Below are 22,625 nucleotides of genomic sequence, written 5' to 3'. Positions count from 1 at the left end.
GCGTAGTACCTAGTGGGCTGCCCGCCAACTGTAAGTAAAAATATGATTTTCTTTTTGTTTTCGACGGTTATAGGGAAGAGTGTCTCTTGAAAGAAGGGGGGAAAGGATCTTTTAAGTATGATACTGACATGCGTGTTCACTCTGTTTATATTATTACATTATAGGTGGTACGCCTTTTTTTTACTATGCTTTGTGGCCTCTTCTTCACCATCATGTGTCATCAAGTAGTATTGAAGATATGACTACTTACTAGAAGTTAATCATCATGTATGTTGCCCGACGTCTGGTCATCCTTTGTTCCATTACTCAATCCTTGGTGAGTTATATCTTGAATCTCTTTCACACTGTCCACCGGTATACATTGTTTATTAGCCTACTAACTGATGGTGTACTAATTCTTTCTTTTCCTGTATGTTGCCCTTTCCTTGACCTCTCATTCTCCTTATTTCGCACACCCTTTTCTTTATCGTCATTTATTTCTGTGTACACTCCAAAACTTGTAATTTATATCTCTTCATTTTTCAATCCACGCACAATCACCCCTCCTTGTTATATACTCTCATGCAAAAATCATATTTTGTTTCATGTCTTGAATATTAAGACTCAACAATAAAGTACCGTTATGGAAGCTTTTGTGATGTCGAAGATGAGGTTGGAAGAGTTCGTGGCAGATAATTTTGGCAGATGATGACCCAAGTCAGAATACGAATTACATGCTCGACAGAGAGAAAAGAGCGATTTTTGTTGAGTCATTGATGTCGTATAAACGGTCCTTTCCTCCAACGCCCAAAAAATCAAGTGCGAGCTTTATATAACGTGTGATCAGGCTTTCTGCTGCATAAGAAGCATACTATTTTATCTGAGCCTTTGAGTTCGAGTTATGTTCAAAGGGCCGATTCGTTGTTTTCTTTGTCGTTGCTTTTTACAGTGGCGGCTGGATAAAATCGCTGCACATTGCGTATGCATTATTCACTTTATAGTTCAAGCAATTTTTTTTATCTGTAGTACCGAATAGCCACGCGTAAATAGGTATAATGACTGGCTAGTTGTGGCTCGTAGATGAAATGCTACGAGAGAGTTCTTGCTGGTTGATATTTTTTCGAGTTATCGTCCTTATGACACCCTGATGAGCAGTTAGAGAGAGAGAGAGAGAGGAACTTGATAGGGGATCTAGTGGACTCAGCACGGAAACACGACAGCCAGCAACGATTGATACTTCTCATTCGGCAGCGGCATCAAAGCTCTTGATCGTTTTGCTGATAAGGTCGAAACTCGAACCATCGCAGTGGCGGGGGCAAGGCGCGATATAACCAACTTGGTTGGGGTCTAGGCGGCTATTACCCATATAAGTGAGTAAAAGGTCAAGCCAATATATTTACATTATACCAGCGGTCCTTCCTCACTTCGCTCGGATAATTGAGCCTCTGCTTCGCTCCGTGTCATTCAACCGAAACGCGTCGCAAGGGGGTTCCCCCGTGTGGAGCGAGGTTGCATCAATGTTTTGGTATAAAATGCTTATTGTCTGTTTTCAAAAACAAAAGCAAGATCATTGTGCAGTGAGAAGTAGTCTATCATAGGAAGTCGCTAAAGTTTGATACTTAACTACCTACAGTTAAAGATGCAATGCAAAAAGAAGTGTAGAAAAAGATGATACAGTGATATTGATAAGAAGGTAAAAAAAGGGATAGGCGGAAAAAAAATTATAGAAGAACTTCACGGAAAACAACATTTCGGGCGTTTTGACCTTGCTGACCTGCGATACTTGAGTTCTCATATCTAACAGGATTCTAATGGATGAAGGGGTGCGGACGCGCGACATGGCTATATAGAGTAGACCATGGGTGAAAGGAGGTTCAGGCAAGTAGAGACATAAAGTGTTTATAGTTTGACCCTGTGCCTTATTATTGATCATCGCAAATGCCAGGCGAACAGGGGAATTGTGTGCGTTTAAACAGAATGGGGGAGCGTGTTTGTGAAGGCGTGAGTGTTATTCCGGGGGATCAAGACGATGTTGCCCGCATGAGGTCTAGTGAGCTATTTCAGCTTCAAGCAGATATCGTTGAAAAGAGCGTACAATCAACCGTGTCCCGTTGCAGAGACCACTTTGAGTGTGCAATTTTCTCAAATGCGTGATTGGGCAACCGACTTAAAGTTTTAGCAAGTGTGGAGGGAGGTCGGATGGATCAAGGAATTGAGCAGCTCTGATGGGTATGTCATTTGATATTCTGAATCATCCACCTGAGGAAGTCGTTAAAAGCCTCATCTTATTCTTGCGTGTTATTGATGCTTTTTCTTATGTGTATTATTCTTATTGCGTTCTTTGTATATTTTATTCCCCACCCCTCCTCCCCTTGCTCTGACCCAGGAAGTCGTTAAAAGCGTCTATTGCGTTCTTAGTATAGTTTTATCCCCCTCCCTTCCCCTCCCTTCCCTTGCACAATTCGTATCGCCTAGTAGCCGCTGTTCCGTATCCATCTTCGGATGTTGCATCGATTCTTTATGTCTAATTAAGGTGGTCGTGTGTGTTTGCATCTCTGTTTCATAGTTGTGGACTACTTCAAAGGTTCTTTTGCGTTTTTCACCAAATTGAGGCATTTTTTGTTAGATAATAGCAGAGGGGCGGGTACAGATCTTCTGGCGGCAACTGCTACAATAGCAAGTGCTGGTGCATAATATTGTATATCCCCCATGGTTGCGGTTTTTGCGGTCGCTTGCGGATTTTGTATCGAGCAGTTCCTCGATAATACCACACATAAAAATTCGACTATGATAGGACGCGTCGAAGTCTTTGCGCCGTTATTTACGCTACGCTTATCTATTTTAATAACTCTTTCTTATAACCCAATATGGAGAACTTAACAATAGATACAGTAATTATTTTTCGAACCCCGCCTTTGTTAACCTTTTTACTCAGGGTTGTTAACCTTTGTTAACCTTTGTCACCGCGCGAAAAGTCCAATATGAAGGGCTTTTAAAAGACCTTGATATTTGTATATAAAGAGACAAGGTGGACCTCCACAGAAGTTGGGGTTTTTTAGAGATTGGATGCGGTAGTTATGCATGAAGTATTCTGTTTGTGTATGTAAATTTACTATATTGGTACAAAAAGTTCCCAGTATATGCAATAGCTGCAAGAACAGAACTTCATGTTAGTTACTCAACTACTACATCGGATGAAGCACTCCGAGTGTATGCTTTGGCTACAAAGAGAAGTCTTTTATGAGTTTTCTTTCACATACACCAGTATGCACCATTCGATGTATCTAAAAAATGACAGGTCTCGCACTACCACTGTTCTGCATCATCTTCATAATCCCCCTACAAACCATTGCATCAAAAGATCATATGTACTTTCTATAGTGCTATCTTACAAACATATACAGAGTAGCCAAAAATGCCGCTCTTGTATACATAATTGATATCATGCTGAAACCAATTGGATCTAAAAAAGGATGTTATGATGCATTTTATATATACAAATATTCTCATCGCGTATTACAAGGCAGCACATGTTTTACGATGCTTATTGAATGTGTTTATTTTTCATACTGTTTTAAATGACGATTGCGATCAAGATGAGGTTCATAAAAGTAAAAGTATGGTAATAAAGTTGCACAATATAGAATGCGTTGAGGGAGTAATCAATGGTCTCAGTTGATCCTCTTTTCTGCATATATACTTAGACTGCTCATGCATTATTTCTTACACTTCCTTTTTTTCTGCATGGCCTGTTACTTTTCACTATGGTCATGGCTTTTGCACAGGCCACTACTTTCTACAACGCTTTAATATTCAGTACTAAGGGAACGCCAAGTGGATACAGCTTCGTCATGCCTTCATAACCTCAGGTGTAAGGTGGTAGGTAAAGTTGGTGTACAGAAAGATGGATGGAGTATCAGTCAGTGGAATTGACGTGCTACTTGCATAATCTGTTACAAATGTTTCTATCGGATTTTGTGAGTATGCATGTGATGAGTACTTTTTGAAGGTTTTTTTCTTTGATTCACTCCCTTTCTCTTCCTCCTCCTTCTTCGATTTTTATTTACGGTCCTGTTGGAAGGTGATCCTCTTGGCTTTTATCCTTTCCTTACATTTCCTACGACCTATATTTCTATACTAGTGCACGCCTTCACTATACCATTTCCTACAACAAAGTTCGTACTTTATGCCTTTTGAAGCTGCCGTCGCTGCCAAATGTTATATACTAGCTAGAAGAGTGTAAGTTTCTCTTTTTTTTATTATAACTATATATACCATTTATCCATAACCCTGACTAACTACAATGTACCATTCCTCTCACCGTGCCGTGTATACACTACGAACTTATTCATGCTTTGCTAATGTTTCCTAACGTGATGAAATGGAGTGCTACTATTATGGGTGACTCATATAGACGGTAAGGATCAAGGCCACATAGGTATGTATATCTTTGTTAGTACTTTTTTCTTATGACATATAACGAGCTTCGTTATCTCCACACTATTGGTATATATCAAACTTCTCCTTTCGCGGCTGGTCTTAACTCCTTCATCCTGTGAATAATGCATTCTGGATTCTTCACTAACAATCTTCAATGTATCTTCGAGGTATGTCATCTTCAAAATCGTCTATGAACATCTCCTTCTGCGCTGTTTTTGTTTTCACTTAAAAATTGACTCAACATGCATCTTTCCATAGTAGGATCGCTGTCCTTTGCACTAGCTCTTTTCAACTACAGCCTTCCTTTTAAAATCATCACATAACGTAGACTTACATTTGATGACGTTCTTTAATGTTCTATAAAGCATAATATAATACTCGATTTTTTATACAAATATAATAATAAAGACGGTTGTGAACACCCATAATGATATATATATTAGACCATTAATATAAAAACCAATAGCATGCTTTGTCCGTTTACTATATGTGTAATATAAAGAACGAAAATATGCAATGTGTAATCCTTTTTACGAACCTACTACAGAAGGCACCTGGTCTATATGCAATGTATGGTAAGACCGTTATAGACATCTACATGTATGATGTAATCAAATCATAAGCTTGGGGGACTATATGCACATAAAAATATTAAGGTGTAAAAAGACCTTGATATTTACTCGAAAAGCTGAATATCAAGGTGTTTGAAAACATCTTGATATTTTATAATAAAGCTATATATCAAGATAATATCAAGCTTTTTTCTACCCTTGATATTCCCCTGCAAGCCCAGTGTGTTAATCTTTGTTAATCTTTGTTAATCTTTGTTAACCTTTGTTAATCTTTGTTAACCTTTGTTAATCGTTTTACTCTGTACAGCACAATGTCGGAAGGTAAAAATATGGAGGTTTTGACTCACAGTCTTTTATGCACAAATAACAATAGAGACACCCGATCTTCTTTCATACAATGTTCCATATCATTCAAGACCTGGCACGGACTTCATGAGCCGTCAACTGTTAAATATGAACTTTGTTTAAAACCTTATACTACCGGTAATAGTTGGTGAGTTGGTTCATTATAGAATTTTGTTTCTTTTTCTTATGTGGTAGTAAAGTTACAGTTGTTTTTGGATGCCTAATCAACTTGATAGACAATTGTGACACTACAATGTATGAGCCAGGCCCAATACAATGGCAGAATCATAGTACATCGGACATAGTCTATCACCCTATGAGCGAGGAGTTTCCTCCAGTAGTAGTAGAGGTGCAGCATAGAGGACTAATCGGTTTATTACTATATAACTTGCTATCACCAAATTTTTAATTATCAGCTAAATTTTAAAAATCGAAAAAACAAAATTGAATTTTTTTTATAATATAAAAATATAATCATAATAATATAAGCTGATAAAAAATAGTTATCCTTAATACAGAGATTCTTGTTTACAAACAATCTATGGTTAAATCTATTGAATATCTTATGGATCAAGTTATGGAGAAATATTTTGATGATGAGATTCTTGTAGACACAATTGAGAAGAAAAAAGAAGTTATGAAAAATAAAATAAAAGAAAAAATCAATTATGTTAAAGATAAATAATTTTGGTATTTAAATTCAAGTCCTAATGTATGTACATATATATATAAGAGAGGTAAAAAGGAGGGAAATATGTGTCATCGTAAAATAAGAACTAATCTGAATGAACAAGAACCTGATTTTCTGTGTAGTATACATAGCAAAAAGCACATAATTAAAAAAAGAAAGAATAAGTAATTAATGAAGATTTTATTATTAAAAATTTGATTATAAAAGAAAAAAAGGTAAAAAAAAGATTTCAAAAAACAAAGTTAAAACAAAAAAAATATATGTCTGTAATGCAGGTATATTAGATTTAAAAAAGATTATCAATGATATATTAAACTAATACAAAAAAAAATAGAAGATCAAAAACATATATAAATTTTTTTATAGGTACTGTATATCATTTTATCTTATCCTACCATTTAGGTGATACAAATTCTTTATATTATTCCTAACTTAAACTTTTATTTATGGATAACAAATAATATGGCTATTAGGAAAAATAAAAATAAATCATTATAGTTATTTGTTTCTGATGAAATTATTCCTTGAAAATATTTATCTTTTTGCTAATAGACATTGTTTTTACCAAAATAGGTATTAAATAAATAAGTTATAATAATTCCTAAAAAGTATAGTAAATATGAAGATATTTTTCCTGATATTAAAGGATTTTATCAATGTAACTTAAAATGTTTTTATGATAATATAAGAACTTTATTTAATTAGTAAATATAAATACTTTTATTAAAGTTTTATAATTATAAATTGGAAAAGATTTATAGAAAATTTAGGATTATTCTTATTTTTATAGCTTTTAATTAATTATTCCAAACATTTTATCTTTAATATTACTTTTACAAATATTATATTAGAAACTTTAAAAATTTAAATACATTAAGAAAATAAAATATAATTAAATACAATTAATAAAAAACATCATGAGTTGGCAATAAAAGATTTATACAAAAAAAGAAAAACTATTTGCAATTTATAAATTTTATGTATTCATTACTATTTATATTTTTAGGTTTTTAATAAAAACAATATTATTATATTTTTAAGGTAAATTTTAATTATCAAAATCTTTTTTTCTCTAAAAATTCTAAATATAATTATTTCTAGATTTTGATATAAAATATTTACATTTTTTTCAAAATTAAGATATAGGATTTTTCATCTCCTAGTGGACGTTTGAACTTTTATTTAGGCAGAGTGGACATGAACATTAATCTAAGTGGACATGAATAAAAGTTAATCTAGACATGAATAATAATTGATCTAGACATGAATGAAAATCGAGCTGGGCATAAATGAAATTGGGCTGGATATACATGAAAATCGATCCAGACATGAATGAAAATCAAGCTGGACATGAATGAAAATCGAGCTGGACATGAATATAAATCGAGCTGGACATAAATATAAATCGATCTGGATATGAGTAAAATCAATCCGGACAAAATAAAAATCAATCTATACATGAATGAAAATCATTCTGGATAAGAATAATAATCAATCTAAACATGAATAATAGACAACCTAGACATAATAACAGTCAACCTGGATATAGTTTTAGTCAACTAAGACATAATAAAAGTTGAAGTAGATAATATATTAAGTGTAGCAGAGCAGAATATTTGAGTACTTAAGATTCAAGTCAAGACATAATAGAAGTTAAGCAGTACAAAGCCAATGTCAAGATGTAGTAGTATGGCTGTTTCACTCGTGACAAGAAGCTTGTAGGCTAATGTACAGGAAATGGCAAGGGTGCGTCAGAGACTCACTGTATGCATAAACCTATTTTACTACTGTGGGAGCAGGGCCTGAGCGTTTCCCCTTATTTCATTTTACCCGGGTTGAGTTTGAAACAGATTGGAGGCTGGTGGCTGAGGTAGGTGGAAAGTGTGGGGTTTGTTAGCAGCAGCAGGGAGGAAAAATACAACCTTTTTTTTTTCTCATTACCATTCGCCATGGCAAATCAACAGCTGCAACGCACACTTGTAAATGGCTCCTACTCTTTTCACGATGAACAAAAAACAAGGAAAACAAAACGGCACAAGCCACGGATTTATTGAAAAACGAAATGAAGGTAACTGTTTTCTTAAAAAAAGCATGTACTCAAGATTTATAAGGAGTAGACCGCTGTTACTGCTGCTTAAAAAAAACGCTGGGTAAGTGAACAAGGGAAGGAAAAGGTTATCGGTTGTGCTTGGGGTATAGCTTTAGTGGACATATGCCCATTCAGAATTACTGCTTCTTTCTCTTTTTCTCTGTATATACGTGATGCACCATCTTGCACCAATCCAACGTCAAATGTACGTGCGTAATACAACATCGTCCTCTACCTGCACAAACGATTCGTACTCACAACAAGAACGACGCAACAATCTTCTTCTCCATTACTCAAACACAATCATATACAACATGACGCTGATCCGCCATTGGCTTGCAAAATATACAGCCTGACGTATTCACCTTTCACTATCATGTACGCCCATATTACACGATGACGACTATGACGCCGGTCTTTTGTTTTAATACTTGTACGCTCAAGCACATCATCATCGTAATGACGGTCATCTCTTTCTTTGCTGTTTGTATACACATCAACGCGATGATAATTATATTCTTATGATGCATACACACCACCACAACTATAATCCTCCTCTGCAATTCGCTGTACTCGCACACACACGATGGCAACGACGATTACCTTTCTTTTTGCATATGCCAACACAACATTGCCGGTCTTGATGGATAAGGTAGTTATATATGCTGACGGGTGGAATGTAGGGTTTTATTATTGTTACTGTAGATGTTATGGTTGGGATAAAATAATTAAAGTAAAAGATCATACATTATGTAGTCATTATGTTTCAATTGTTTGCATAAACGGGTGTGAGATGGGATTGCATGTTATTACAAATGCTTCATGGATATAGCTCTGAGCGGTGTTAATAATATGGCAGGGACAAAGAAGAAAAGGCGTTTGTTGTTATAAAGGAGGAAGTTTCTTTGCTATTACAACAGCAACTTTATTTGTTGTTAATAACAACAACTATGAACAACCGACAAGTTACTACCCTTGACGACATTCGCTACGCTCTCTCTCACTCGACTGTACGTGGAGTTCTTGCACTCTTTCCAAATGAAATCGTGTGCGTTCCTGCTGCTCGATGGCAGATCTTCAAGGATCGCATCTCGGAATTGTGTGGCTACAAATGGGTTCACAAACGCGAGACCGTGCATGGCACCAGACGCTCTGCCACGCAATATCAATAATTACAATAACCATCCTTCACCACGAAACAACATCCTTCGCACTTGTATAACTCTTGTGGAACCTTCTTCGTTGTCTTTCTTATATAACGGTCAACATACTTTATTTTCATCCAATCCACAGCAACACAAAAAGGAAAGAAACCCGTCAGTTATCCTTCCTGCTATCTACAGCTCATTTATCCATAAAGACCGGCGATGTTAACGTTGGTATATGCAAAAGGTAAAAAGTATTCGCGTCAGGCTGTATGTTTTGCAAGCCAATGGCGGATCAGAGCCATGTTGTATATAATTGTGTATGAGTAATGGAGAAGATGGTTTGTGCAGGTAGAGGACGATGTTGTATTACGCACGTAAGTTTGACGTTGAAATGGTACAAGATGGTGCATAAGTATATACATAGAAAAAGAGAAAGAAGCAGTAATTCTGAATGGGCATATCTCCACTAAAGCTATACCTCAAGCACAACCGATTACCTTTCCCTTCCCTTGTTTACTTACCCAGCGTTTTTTTAAGCAGCAGTAACGGCGGCCTACTCCTTATAAATCTTGAGCACATACTTTTTTAAGAAAACAGTTACCTTCATTTCGTTTTTCAATGAATCCGTGGATTGTGCCGTTATATTTTCTTTGTTTTTATTCATCGTGAAGAGAGTAGGAGCCATTTACAAGTGTACATCACAGCTGTTGATTTGCCATGGCGAATGGTAATGAGAAAAAAAAAAGGTTGTATTTTTCCTCCCTGCTGCTGCTAATAAACCCCACACTTTCCACCTACCTCAGCCACCAGTCTCCAATTTGTTTCAAACTCAACCCGGGTAAAATGAAATGAGGGGAAACGCTCAGGCCCTGTTCCCACAGCAGCAAAATAGGCTTATGCGCACAGTGAGTCTCTGATGCACCCTTGCCATTTCCTGTACATTAGCCTACAAGCTTCTTGTCACGAGTGAAACAGCCATACTACTACATCTTGACATTGGCTTTGTACTGCTTAACTTCTATTATGTCTTGACTTGAATTGGTAATCTTAAGTACTCAAATATTCTGCTCTGCTACACTTAATATATTATCTACTTCAACTTTTATTATGTCTTAGTTGACTAAAACTATGTCCAGGTTGACTGTTATTATGTCTAGGTTGTCTATTATTCATGTTTAGATTGATTATTATTCTTGTCCAGAATGATTTTCATTCATGTACAGATTGATTTTTATTTTGTCCAGATTGATTTTACTCATGTCCAGATCGATTTATATTCATGTCCAGGTCATGTCCAGCTCGATTTTCATTCATGTCCAGCTTGATTTTCATTCATGTCTAGATCGATTTTCATTCATGTCCAGCTCAATTTTCATTCATGTCCAGCTCGATTTTCATTCATGTCCAGATCATTTATTATTCATGTCTAAATTAACTTTTATTCATGTCCACTTAGATTAACATTCATGTCCACTCTGCCTAAAATTAAATCCCTTCTGCCTAAATAAAAGTTCAAACGTCTGCTAGGAGATGAAAAATCCTGTAGTTATAGTTTATAATATTATTAATATTTAACAAATATATTTTATAATTATATTATAATTTAAGATTGTATCTCTTTATCAAGGTTTATTAGGTTATTAGTAGATAATAATGAAAACGAAACGATTCTGACTTATCCCCATACTGTCAATCGAGATTTCTATTTACGAATGATTGGCTACAGTAGTGAGGCATCTCGCAAGTTTTCCAAGCCGCCCATCTTTCTCACTATTGCTATATCCAAAATATCAAAAGAAGTCGACGATCATATTAAACTATCCCGCTCGCCCTTTTTGCTTGAAGCAAAAAATTGTAATCCATGGGCGACACAATGCTTGTTCGCTTCCAGTAGCACTATTGAACATGTGAAACCACCACTCCACCCATTTGCCACCGTGATATCTTTTCTGACATACCAACATCGATCACTTGCTGCTCATCCTTACTCATATGATGAAACAATCCAAGAACTGTACAGAATCACCAGAAATATGTGCCATGACCAGGGGGGACATCCAACTCTAATTAGATATTAGATAATACTATTGGCTGTAAGAAATCTATTGGCTGTAAAAATCCAAATTGTACAAAAAATTGAATTTTGTGTATATATAAAAAGTATATATAAAAATAATTAGTAAGAAAGGAATGCTAGGTATGAATTCACATTATATTATATACCAGTTGAAGAAAATATTGTAAATAGTAGAGTATGCAATTTTATAATATACCAAGATTATGCTTATTGATATATTCCTTCAATAAATCCTTTTGATTAAATTTATCAATTAATAACCAACTGTTATCATCAGCACTATATCCAACCCATTTTACCTCAAACAAATATTACCATTTTCAGTTTTATACCTAATAATCTCTTCTATTTCATATGATGCCATTGCTTGTTGTTTCCCTTTATTTTGCTTTCTTTTTTTACTACGCTCATTAAATCTTGGAACATCATCATTATCACTATTACTCTGATTTGAATTATTATCAGATTCATTATCAACAATCATTTCTTCATTTGATATAGCCATATTAAGTAGGTCATTTTACAATCTAATCATTTTATCCAGTTTATCTTTATTTTGTTTATCATTGCTGACCACTATATCAATTAGTTTATGCTCTACTGGAAAATTAAAATCATTACTGTGCCATAGTTTATGGTGTGGTAAAATAGGAATATTGAACATTTCTACAAATTTTGTAATATTTTTTAATAAATAAGCTACACGAAATTTCAGATTATAGTATTTTATGTCATCCATTTTAACAACTGACTTGTTATTATTGAATCGGCAGAATTTATTCCCAATTTCTGAGAATTGATTCTCAACTTTTGTCCTAAAACTTCCAAATGTCTTATTAAAATGATCCTCAGTAATCGTTAAGGGCTCATTTACATTTTTACGTATAGGGTATACAAAATTATCATGGCTAAAGTTATATCCTTTTTCATTAGCAAGCTCTGTAAATTGTGTGATAAACAAAGTATATTCACCATCAACTGCCATTATGTCATTCTCATACATATATTTAAATAATTTCATGTTTAAAAACATACTACCATCTGAGCTATCAGAACAAAAGTCACTTTAGAAGTATAAATAATCATATCATTCATATCACTAACAAATTAAGTATGTATTCCATTCTTCTTAAATTTATAAGAATACATTCTTTGAAAGTAGTCAATTTCAGTATCTACATAGTTAATTCTTGAAGCATGACCATCCAATACAAGTGTTATATGTTTAAATAAGTCGGGATTATGCTTTCTAGCAGATAGAATACGTAATTTGATAGATGAAAACATGTTATTCATTGAATCATTTACTATTTTGTTGATTCGTTTGTAGTTGTCCTCACCCAATAAAACTTCATATAAAATGTATGAAATGTGCTATGTGGTAAGTATTTTTCAAATTTTTCACCACATACCCCAGAGACTAAATGATATAATAAAAACAATCCTTTTTCAATTTCAAAGTAAGGTCCGGGATATTCCTTGTTTGTATATAAAACTACTAGAAAATCAAATACAGCAACATAACCTAATTTACATAACAATTCATCCTTAATTTTTTCTATGAATTTAATATGTTTCAAATCAGTTCTATGTTTATATTTATTATGTACAGTAGGCCAATTCCATTCTAGAATTTGCCAATAATTTGCAATAATTGAGTTTACTTCATTTGTAATCAGTGGTGTATAGTTTGTTGTATCCATTGGGTCGTTCTTTGTTTATATTATGAATTTTCAATTTTTATAATCATTGAATATATGATTTTGGTCACATGATGTCATAAAATTGATAAAATATCAAAATGGATGATATAATTTAATATAGCAGCAAGCAATTTATTAGATTTATCAAAAACTATTGTAAATTTATAGCCAATTTGGTACTGCACATCCCACCAGCAGATTAGACTACTAATAGACGATTTATTGCTTGTTTGCACGGAAACAAGGGCAAAAGCAAAACGAGGAATATTGGTATTGCAGTCTGATTCCAAGGATGAGGCCAAGGAATTTCTGGATGAAATCATTGAATTGAACGAATCATTCTACCACAAGTACACGTCTTCACCCGACAACTATGAGCCGAATCCAGGACCACCACTTGAGCAACAGTCGCATGACAGTTCAGCACAACCTTCAACTGTGACAATACGACCTTCGACTAATAATATACCATATATTGAGAGACGAATGAACGAGCTCAAGAATCCACCACGAATCCCATGGAGAATCATCTATGACGAAGGAAGGAAAGAAGGCTATTTTGCGCATATTACCCTGAATTCATTGAAAGCAGCATGGGCTCGATACAAGAAACAAAAGTTAAATAACAAATAGTTCAAATGTAGTATATTTTTATATATAATAACCAATCATGTAAATACATAGCAGAATATTTCAGAAGGAATGAAAAAGACTGTGAAATGAATTGAATGATAACGTTGTTTAGGCCATAGGCTTTATATATAGAATACAGTATTGATTTTTAGGTGATGTTTTACAGCAGAAGACAGTGATTATTATATATAAGATTGCCCAGCGAAGCAAAAGCAATAGTCCCACTGCCCGAGGGCGAGGAGAGTGAGTTGAGGTGTAATAATGGGCACAGATAGCGTGGGTAGGGCTATGGCGTCCTGCTATTGGTTGTCTAGCTGTTAGTTGTTTATTGATTTTGTTATAGTTAATAAGCCTGTCCTAACCGGTATAGCTATTAATGGCCGATATAATTTTAATCAGAATCATTACTATCTTCATCTTCACTTCTATTTTCATATATATATATCTGACTATATTCAATGATTAACTTCTGCATTTGCTCTTGACATATTTGCATAATATCATCCCTATTTGTTTCTTTTGCTTTTATTAAATCAATATAATATCTAAAGTATGAATCAAAGAACCTTTTATACTTATATTTTTCCTTTTCAAGTTTTAAAATAAGTTCATCAATAAAACTACAATTATAAGTATCATTTAATTTATCCATATAGGGCTTACATGCAATCATACACATATATTCACCCCCACCTGATTCACATTCATCGTTATCTGAATCAGCCTGTAAGGAATCTGCACCAGAGGTGTTTTCTAACATAGCATCAGAAATATGAGGAATTGAGGATTACTGAGAATACAAATTTTCAGCAACTATTTCTTTTGGAGGTAATGTATCGGGATTTTCATAGTAATTCTCATATTTATGTGATTTTTCCTTTAGTTTTATATTTTTCTTTAATGTTTTCTCTTTACTTTTTTTAACAGAAATAATATCTCTTTCATTATTCGCTTTACTTAAATTATTTTTAGATGACTCTTTTTGTTTTTTTTAATGCTTTACGTTTTATTAATAATTTACTCTTTTTAATATTATAACTTATATCATATTTTTCATAAATCATTTCTTCAGTAAATTCTTTAATGTTTATATTATTATTATTTAAAATTATACTTAATTTATTGGTATCAAGGACGATTTTGTCATTGTTGAATGTGATTGTATTGTTCATGTTTATTATTATGAGGTGTTATTTTTATATAATAAAAAAAATTCAATTTTTATTTTTTCAAATTTTTTATGTATGCCAAGACATACATGTATAATTTAATTTTATGAGAATTATTTTGGTTACACCAACTTATTGTGGCTATTCGTCCAAATAGTACCAATAAACCAGAGCATAATCATTATAATCTCGACTGGTCCCCTATGGCAGCCAATAGGATAGAACACTGAATAGTTAAAATAAGGCCGAGCTTCTGAAGCTGTAGCCAATGAGAACAGGAAATAGTAACCAGCAGTGTTGGTGTAATAGTGCATAAGGATCATGCACGACGCGTTTCCTGAATAACGTTCCTTGTTTTATTTTTTATTTTTTCAAGGGTATTACTATAGGGACACTCCATTTCTCCTCAAATAAGCCAAATAGTTACACAAAGATGAACAGTTGCTCTATAAATATACTAACAAAGGACTATTAAAGGAAGAGGAGCATCTGGAGTGTTGCAATTGCCATGATGGCATTGTAGGCGTTTGGAGTGTCTGGAGTGTCTGGAGTGTTTGGAGAGTGTACCAACTGTTTATATTTGTGCAACTGTTTGGTTTATTTGAGGGAAAACACTAAGTAAAGTAACAAGAATTCTTGTGGATTCTTGTGAATTTAAAGTAGCGATAAAGCGGTCACGCGTTCACAAGAAAATCACAAAACGTTTTGTAGAATACCAAAGCGGTCACACGTTCACAAGAAAATCATAAAACATTTTTTGTGCAATATTCTTTATATAGATTTTAAAAAATAGCTTTATTCAATTACATGATACTAGTTAAGGTTTACTGATTGATGGAACACTGGTCGAGCGTAACAGATGAAAACCACCCCTTTCTCTCTCTATATATATCACATACACTCTCGCTATATACATACGTGTATATGTGTGTGTTTATACAATAATCAACTTTCTGATACTTTAACTTACCTTTTAATTATGTATATTTTTGTGGGGGGGAGCAGCTCCAAGCCGCTTTGTCGTACGGCGTCGTTTAGTAGACTGCGTGGACTGGGCAGGAGCAGGGACAGGAAGAAAAGCAGAAGCAGAAGCAGGAAGAAAAGCAGAAGCGGAAACAGGAAGAAAAGCAGAAGCAGGAAGAGAAGCAGAGACAGGAAGAGCAGAAGCCGGTTCTTGTTGTCTACCTGATAGTTAATATATATCTGATTGTGGTTGCTCTAGTGTAATAGTTATCATACCTAGAAACCGCTCTCGACTTGCTGGATCTGCCGTAGTTATGCCAGCATTCCTGGAGGATATGGCGAGCTGCCCACTGGCCCTGGCAGACAGCAAAATCAATGCCCTGATTTTTTGCCAGGTTCATGAAAAGGCTAATAGCCCAGTTGCCTATCTTTGCTTTGTAGCTTAGCAAAGTAGTGGGTCACGCTGTTGTCAGCACGATTCTGCAATCTTTTCACCAGATCGACCACAACACGTTCGCTAATGTGCTTGATGTCGGTCTGGGCTTTGATCAAGGCACCTCCTTCAAAATGGTGATAACCTTGAAGGAGAAGGCGCTCAACATCATCCTAGCTCGCTTTCTTTACCATCTTCCCCTTGGCATTTAGAGTCATTGGGTAGGGAATGAGGGAAACCGTCTCAGCAAGTTCTGCTTCATCGACAACTGGTACCTCGACTAGGGACTACACCGTTAGCAGTTGGTCGAGCTTCTCTAGAATGACTGCTTGATTTGTCTCTACATTAATAAGACGATGCTCCATACGAGTGAAGACTTAGGAGATCAAGGTTAGCGTTGGGAGGTGTTTGGTTAGTGTTTGGGAAGAAAAGAAAAAAAAACTTTTGCAGTAATATAAAAGTATTTGTCACCCTGGTTTACCAGGTGGTTATAACAAGAGAGTACTGTTTAATCACAAGAATCCACAAGAATCCATAAGAACCACCAAAAAAAATTGGCGACCAGAGGAGGCAGTGACAGACGTCACAAATTTACAAGAATTCACGAGAATGAGGCCGGCGGGGTCCAAATTCATAAAAACCACAAAAAAATTTGGCGACCCAGAGCAGGCAGTGACAGACGTCACAAATTTACAAGAAATTCATAAGAAATCCACAAGAACCTCAAGAATGAGGCCAGCGGGGGTCCAAATTCACAAGAACCACAAGAATTTTATTACAGTGAGTAATACCCTATAGCTAAAGTATAACTTGGTACATCCGCTATTTTGTAGCTAGAGGAGTAAGTAGCTTTTCAGTATAATCATCTGTTCGTGACTATTCCATATACTACTGTGCTGGTCATTAAACCTATTAGACGTTGTAATATTGTCAAAAAAAAAGCACTCTGGTACATAACATATGTAGTGGAGCTCCAAGTGGTATAAAGCAGTTGGCTATCTACCTTCGAGCTGGTATCAATAAACCAGGTCATGGTAATGATTACCTTGATCAGTCCTCTAAACGTGCTGAAGATGAAAAACCTTACCTTTGAAAGCTATGTATTGCAGCTAACGTACCTGTTGATCATCACGAGCAGCAAAACATAGTCGTTGACATAACTATCGACTACATATATCAAGAACTTCTCCATGGTTGCGCAATTGTACTATGGGACTGCTGGCGCTATTTGTATCTATCAAAAAAATATGCTTGCTATATCAGTACCCTTTTCTTTTGGTTAGAAAGTTTCGTTTCATCTAACGGAGTCTGCGCATGACTCCTTCGAATATGTCATTACATTTTCCGGGATACCGTTTAAAGCCTATAATTACAAGTATGATATGGCTTTAGATTATTTGTCTTGGAATCGATGGAATTTGTTGCAAGCGATTGATACTACGTGCATTATAAGAAATCCAGAACAACTCTTCTCTTGCTATAAACCTTCATGTACTAAGGAACTGACCTTACTTGAAGTTTATTGTTTAATAGCAAATATTAAACTAACTTGCATAGCATATTAAACATAATCGATGCTATACCAGTGTGTATTTCGTCCATAATTGTGGGGTAAGTAATCCAAATACGAGTGCTTAGAATTGTATTCTTGATTATTCTTTTCCTACTGGGCTACTAGTATGTTGTATCCCAGAACAGGAGATCACATGGCATCCTACACTAAGACAGCTACTTCTCGCTCTATAGCATGTGTAGCAGGGGTCTAGCTATTGTATGCATTACCAAGCCAGCCCACAGCGCATCAAAGACCATTCATTCCTCTGTCAATTGATTATTATTTCGCTCTTTTCTCCTTCTCTTCTTTCGATCACTTGGACATTAGACATAAAACAATGTTGGAGCTACTAAACAGATCTACACAAACTCTTCCGCCAAAGATCGATATTATTAATAATCGGTTGCTCGATAAACTAGGAGCACTCGCGATTGCTCATGCAAAGACAGCCAGTTTTCAGAAGGCGTAAAGTGATGATGCTTTAGCCGATATAGCCGGCATCTCGACATTGCAAAAGCTCTGTCTGCTTTTAAAAGAGCAACTTTTACTGATGAGGGGTCCTGGTTTTGCCTCATAATTATCACTGTGTTCTGCGCTACTAATAGCTAGCGATCCTTTGTGGTGACGACGCTGTATCTGATAAGCTACTAGAGATTTCTGGTAACTTTCCCAACCTCAGCCGGATTTCTCTCGCTTCAGTTCACGCAAATTGCTCAGAATACGCACTCGGTCAATCCTATTGAACACGAAAACTTGCTATTACCTTGAGCCTCAGTGACCTTTGGTGAATTATGCAAAGGCAAAAAGTGTTGATTTGCACATACGTCTCAAACATAATCCCAGTTTAGTTTTGTTCCATTTACTTCTTCCTGCTATTGGTGAGTTGCCCATCCCCAGATATCCCATCGATGTATTTAACGTATTCTTTATAGCCTATATACCTGGATGATATATGAGTTTCAAGGGGGTGGATGCTTGCCTATACAACAAAGTTTCGGATTTCGTACTCATTTTGCCACTCATTTTTTTGATCTGGCATATATGTGCTGAAACATATAACGCTCCATGAAGTAATCTCGATACATTTTCTTTTTGCAAAGATTATTACTGATTTCCATGAAGCTTCATCAGGCCACAACCTAGATGTTGACAATATATGTCAACATGTATACAATGCAAGAACCGATATTGGTAACTTCTTATAAAGGAGTTGGATGGATTCGCGTTGATCTTATCATTAAAATGACCACTAATAATGTAGCTTTTCGATAAAAAGGGTAACAGCCTCGAATCCACATAGCGTACTCCTCCTTATACCGACGGTGTCATCCTTCGATTTCTCACTGTGCAAAGCACGTAATTAGACATAAAAAAAGTATAAGAATGTTCCAAAAATACTCAATTTTTTTTACAAAAAAACATTCTAACTAGCCTTTTTTATGTACGGATTGTGTTTTTTATACAATGGTGGGATGGGAGGTGTTTATGAAAAATACGATATTTAGTTGGTGGCGCGAGTCCACTTCTTGAGACGGATGGAGTGGATCTTGATGAAGCCGTCGGCATCCTCAGGGTTGTAGCCGCCCTGTTCATCCATGGAGGATTCCTGCATGTTGTAAAGCTTGGCGCCATCACCACGAGCAACACGGCCCTCGATGACAGTGTTGCCCTTGTAAAGCTTGAGCTTGACATCACCAGTAACGTTGCGCTGAGTGAAAGCGATCGAGTTGTTCACGAACTCGCACTCAGGCGAGAAGTATAGACCGTTGTACAAGCAACGCGAGTAAGGACCGGTGATGTTCTGATCACGCTGGGCACGCAAGGCACCATCCAGGGTCAAGCCTTCCAAGTCTTTGTGGGCATTGCGCAAGATGGTACCACCGGGAGTTTCGTAGCAGCCACGCGACTTGACGCCAATGAAACGCGACTCAACAATGTCGATACGGCCAATACCGTTGCGGCGGGCAACAGTGTTCAAGTAAGTGAACAGTTCAACGGCCTCGGTGACTTCGGTGCCATCGTTGTGGTTGACAACCTTGACAGGAATACCCTTCTCGAAGGTGATGGTGATACGCTCGGGAGTGTTGGGAGCATCCTCGGGGTCAACGGTAAGCTTCCACATGTCCTTGGGAGGGGTGACGTTGGGGTCTTCAAGAATACCAGCTTCGTATGAGATGTGGAACAAGTTTTCATCGGTCGACCAGGGCTTGGCGGCAGTCTGAACGACGGGAATGCCCTTTTCAGCAGCGAAGGCCAAAAGATCCTTACGGCCAGCGAAGCGGTTGAAGAAGACTAGACATCATCCCCGCACGCGCAATATCTGATGAGTTCTCAAATTATAAAGAAAGAAAAATGTCGATCCTTCCCTCCCTCACATCTTCCAGCGACGAAAGCAAAAGAAACATTACCAGGCAATCTCCAGGGAGCGATGACTTCGATCTCGGGGTTCAAAGCGTAGTAAGCGAGTTCGAAACGGACCTGATCGTTACCCTTGCCAGTGCAGCCGTGAGAGACGAACTGGCAGCCCTCGCTAGCAGCGATTTCAATTTGGCGACGAGCAATAACGGGACGAGCCAAAGAGGTACCCAACAAGTAGATGGATTCGTAGATAGCGTTAGCTTGGATAGCAGGGAAGATCAACTCCTTGACAAATTCTTCCTTCAAGTCCTGTTTTATTTAAAAAAAATCAAAAAACATGTGCACACAGTTAGGCCATCGAGCACTACCTCTTTAACACTTCACTCCACAGATTCACATATAACCAAAGACTGATCCGAAGCAGTGGATCGTCGTCAAAAGCTAAAAATAGCGGGATGCTATGAAACTTGCCTCGACGAAAACCTTAGAAGCGCCAACCTCCAAAGCCTTGGCGCGAATAGCCTCAAAGTCTTCTTCCTGACCGACATCAGCAACGTAAGCCATAACTTCATAGCCTTCCTCAATGAGCCAGGCCAAAATACATGAGGTGTCGAGACCACCAGAGTATGCGAGCAAAACCTTTCCCTTTTCACCAGCCATTGCTGAAATTATGAGTTGAAAATAAAAAAAAAAGAAGTGGGGGAAAAAACAAGAACCGGTAAGTCGGCGGTGATAGATTTTATTATTTGAAAAAAAAAAGTTTTTTGACACACTCGGTGTCATAGCATGGGAGGCTTTTTTTTCACTAAACTACCAAAAGAAGTATATCGCACACTTAAACCCGGTTCTGTCCGCCTATTTGACCCGGTGAACTCGCGCGCCCGAACTTGTCAACCATTCCGCTGATTTGCGCGCGACTTATAGAAAAGACTCGCATTCAACTACTTTCTTGCAAACGAAACGCACCATGACAAGAGTGCTGCTTAAATAATGAAACAACTTTCTCCACAGAATATCCAACAGTTTCGTGATAGTGGCTATACAATTATCCGACATGGTAAACGTGGAGAGAACAAGCATTCTGCTTTCTGGTTCTGCCATTTGAAGCCTTCTGTACTCATAAAAGAATGCTAGCTTTATCAACAGAGAAGGTCGAACTTTTGCATGAGGAAGCGGATACGCTGACAAACTTTATACTAAACGAAGGCTATGATTTGACAGCTGTGCTTGGGTGTATCATAGGTCAGGCGGTGTGGGATCGGCAGGAAAATATGCGTTGAACAGAGAGTACTGAAAAATGGATTGAGTTAATAGAGCCTTTGACATGCGGGTATCTGGATCCCGCCGAGTCGGATGAGTACAAAACGGACAAACACGCATACATAGCACGACGTAATTCGGTTTTGGAGAACAGTGCGGTGTCCTCCATCGTCCTGGAAACGGTTGCCAGGTGGGCAGCAGTGTTGCTTGGCAATCCCGAGCAAGTCTTCCTTATGAACGAGCAATTTATTGTAAAACCGCCTCATTCAGCTGGTGCTTCAGAATTTGCATGGCATCAGGTATTTTCTCTTGTCAGTATGAATATAAGTTGTAATGCGTATGAACACCTGATATCGTATTAAACAACTTACAAGGACTCGGAGTATCTGGATCCACGGTTGCAAAGTCATTCAACAGTGGCATGTTGGATCGCACTTGATCCAGTTGATGAAGTGAGTTCTGTTTTAATCTCAATTGACCTGTACAACCAGTTATATTCAACTGTATTAACGAAGAGTCAGGTCAACGGTACAATCATGGTGTCTGATCTGAAGAATCCAGCAGCAGATCCTTTCGTGGTGAGAGTGCCTGCTGGTAGCATCGTCTTCATGTCGAATAAGTTACGGCACAAGAGCACTGGAAATGCCGGTCGTCTTTTTCGTCGTGTATTTATGCCGCAATATTCGCTTAACCCACTACTGTCACTAGAAGATGATGGTGATGCCAAGGCGATTGGTCTGGCAATCAAGTGTACATTTTGAATTACTCCCTCTGTATTCTGCAAGCAATCATATCACAATTAAAGGGCAGCTATATCCTCATCTTTAAAAAATGCTTCTGCTATATGAACAACATTGTAACTGTCAAGGGCTTTTTTCTTATGATCATATGACTAGTTTCATGTGCTGCTGTTGTACCCAGAAAGAGCTCACGTGAGCGCCGCGTGCGTGGCAACAACAACGAGGCACCAGACGAGAAAGGAGAAAAGGTGTTAAAAGCTGCGCATGCCGAGCTCTGACGAACCTCATGGAAAGCTGTTATGGCAGTAGCATCAATTGTCGATGGATACCTGGTGATTGATAATACAGCTGTTTCGGCAAGGATATGCTTTTTCCCGTGATTGTCTTCAGTAGATTTTCTATTTTGCTTCTAGAGAGAAATGCTTGAGCTTATAAAGAAACCTGCTTGGAATCTTTCAGAAGAAGTGGTA

General features: G+C 36.8%; 3 protein-coding genes across 3 annotated transcripts; 2 read left to right on the top strand and 1 right to left on the bottom strand.

The window, feature by feature from the left end:
- Positions 1-217: 217 nt before the first annotated feature.
- On the top strand, positions 218-618 carry BDB00DRAFT_802586 (uncharacterized protein). Its single transcript, XM_053121962.1, has 3 exons — positions 218-316; positions 374-376; positions 500-618. The coding sequence occupies exons 1-3, from the start codon at positions 266-268 to the stop codon at positions 611-613; spliced, it is 168 nt and encodes a 55-aa protein (XP_052984186.1). The 5' UTR covers positions 218-265; the 3' UTR covers positions 614-618.
- Positions 619-18,919: 18,301 nt separating this feature from the next.
- Positions 18,920-20,927, bottom strand: BDB00DRAFT_802552 (argininosuccinate synthase). The gene is made up of 3 exons (XM_053121961.1): positions 20,627-20,927; positions 20,206-20,464; positions 18,920-20,089 (listed from the first exon to the last, which is right to left on the bottom strand). Exons 1-3 carry the CDS (start codon positions 20,813-20,815, stop codon positions 19,299-19,301), a joined length of 1,239 nt encoding a protein of 412 aa, XP_052984185.1. The 5' UTR covers positions 20,816-20,927; the 3' UTR covers positions 18,920-19,298.
- Positions 20,765-22,625, top strand: BDB00DRAFT_802548 (uncharacterized protein). Its single transcript, XM_053121960.1, has 7 exons — positions 20,765-20,873; positions 20,976-21,212; positions 21,290-21,397; positions 21,470-21,714; positions 21,790-21,867; positions 21,937-22,221; positions 22,312-22,625. Exons 2-6 carry the CDS (start codon positions 21,146-21,148, stop codon positions 22,174-22,176), a joined length of 738 nt encoding a protein of 245 aa, XP_052984184.1. The 5' UTR covers positions 20,765-20,873; positions 20,976-21,145; the 3' UTR covers positions 22,177-22,221; positions 22,312-22,625.

The sequence above is a fragment of the Zychaea mexicana genome (assembly GCF_025766255.1).
Source record: "Zychaea mexicana strain RSA 1403 chromosome Unknown BDB00scaffold_7, whole genome shotgun sequence".
Lineage (NCBI taxonomy): Eukaryota > Fungi > Mucoromycota > Mucoromycetes > Mucorales > Lichtheimiaceae > Zychaea > Zychaea mexicana.
The sequence above is the reverse complement of the archived record's forward strand: the minus strand, read 5'-3'. Positions and strand labels throughout refer to the sequence as shown.

Bases quoted from the DNA above. Each gene is read 5' to 3' on its own strand.
- BDB00DRAFT_802552 (XM_053121961.1), bottom strand. From the start codon at position 20,815: ATGGCTGGTGAAAAGGGAAAGGTTTTGCTCGCATACTCTGGTGGTCTC. The intron at 20,465-20,626 runs GCAAGTTTCATA...TAAATAAAACAG, and splicing joins CTTCTAAGGTTTTCGTCGAG to GACTTGAAGGAAGAATTTGT. The intron at 20,090-20,205 runs GTAATGTTTCTT...GATGATGTCTAG, and splicing joins CGCTCCCTGGAGATTGCCTG to TCTTCTTCAACCGCTTCGCT.
- BDB00DRAFT_802586 (XM_053121962.1), top strand. From the start codon at position 266: ATGTATGTTGCCCGACGTCTGGTCATCCTTTGTTCCATTACTCAATCC.
- BDB00DRAFT_802548 (XM_053121960.1), top strand. From the start codon at position 21,146: ATGAAACAACTTTCTCCACAGAATATCCAACAGTTTCGTGATAGTGGC. The intron at 21,398-21,469 runs GTCAGGCGGTGT...TTGAGTTAATAG, and splicing joins TGTGCTTGGGTGTATCATAG to AGCCTTTGACATGCGGGTAT. The intron at 21,868-21,936 runs GTGAGTTCTGTT...ACGAAGAGTCAG, and splicing joins CACTTGATCCAGTTGATGAA to GTCAACGGTACAATCATGGT.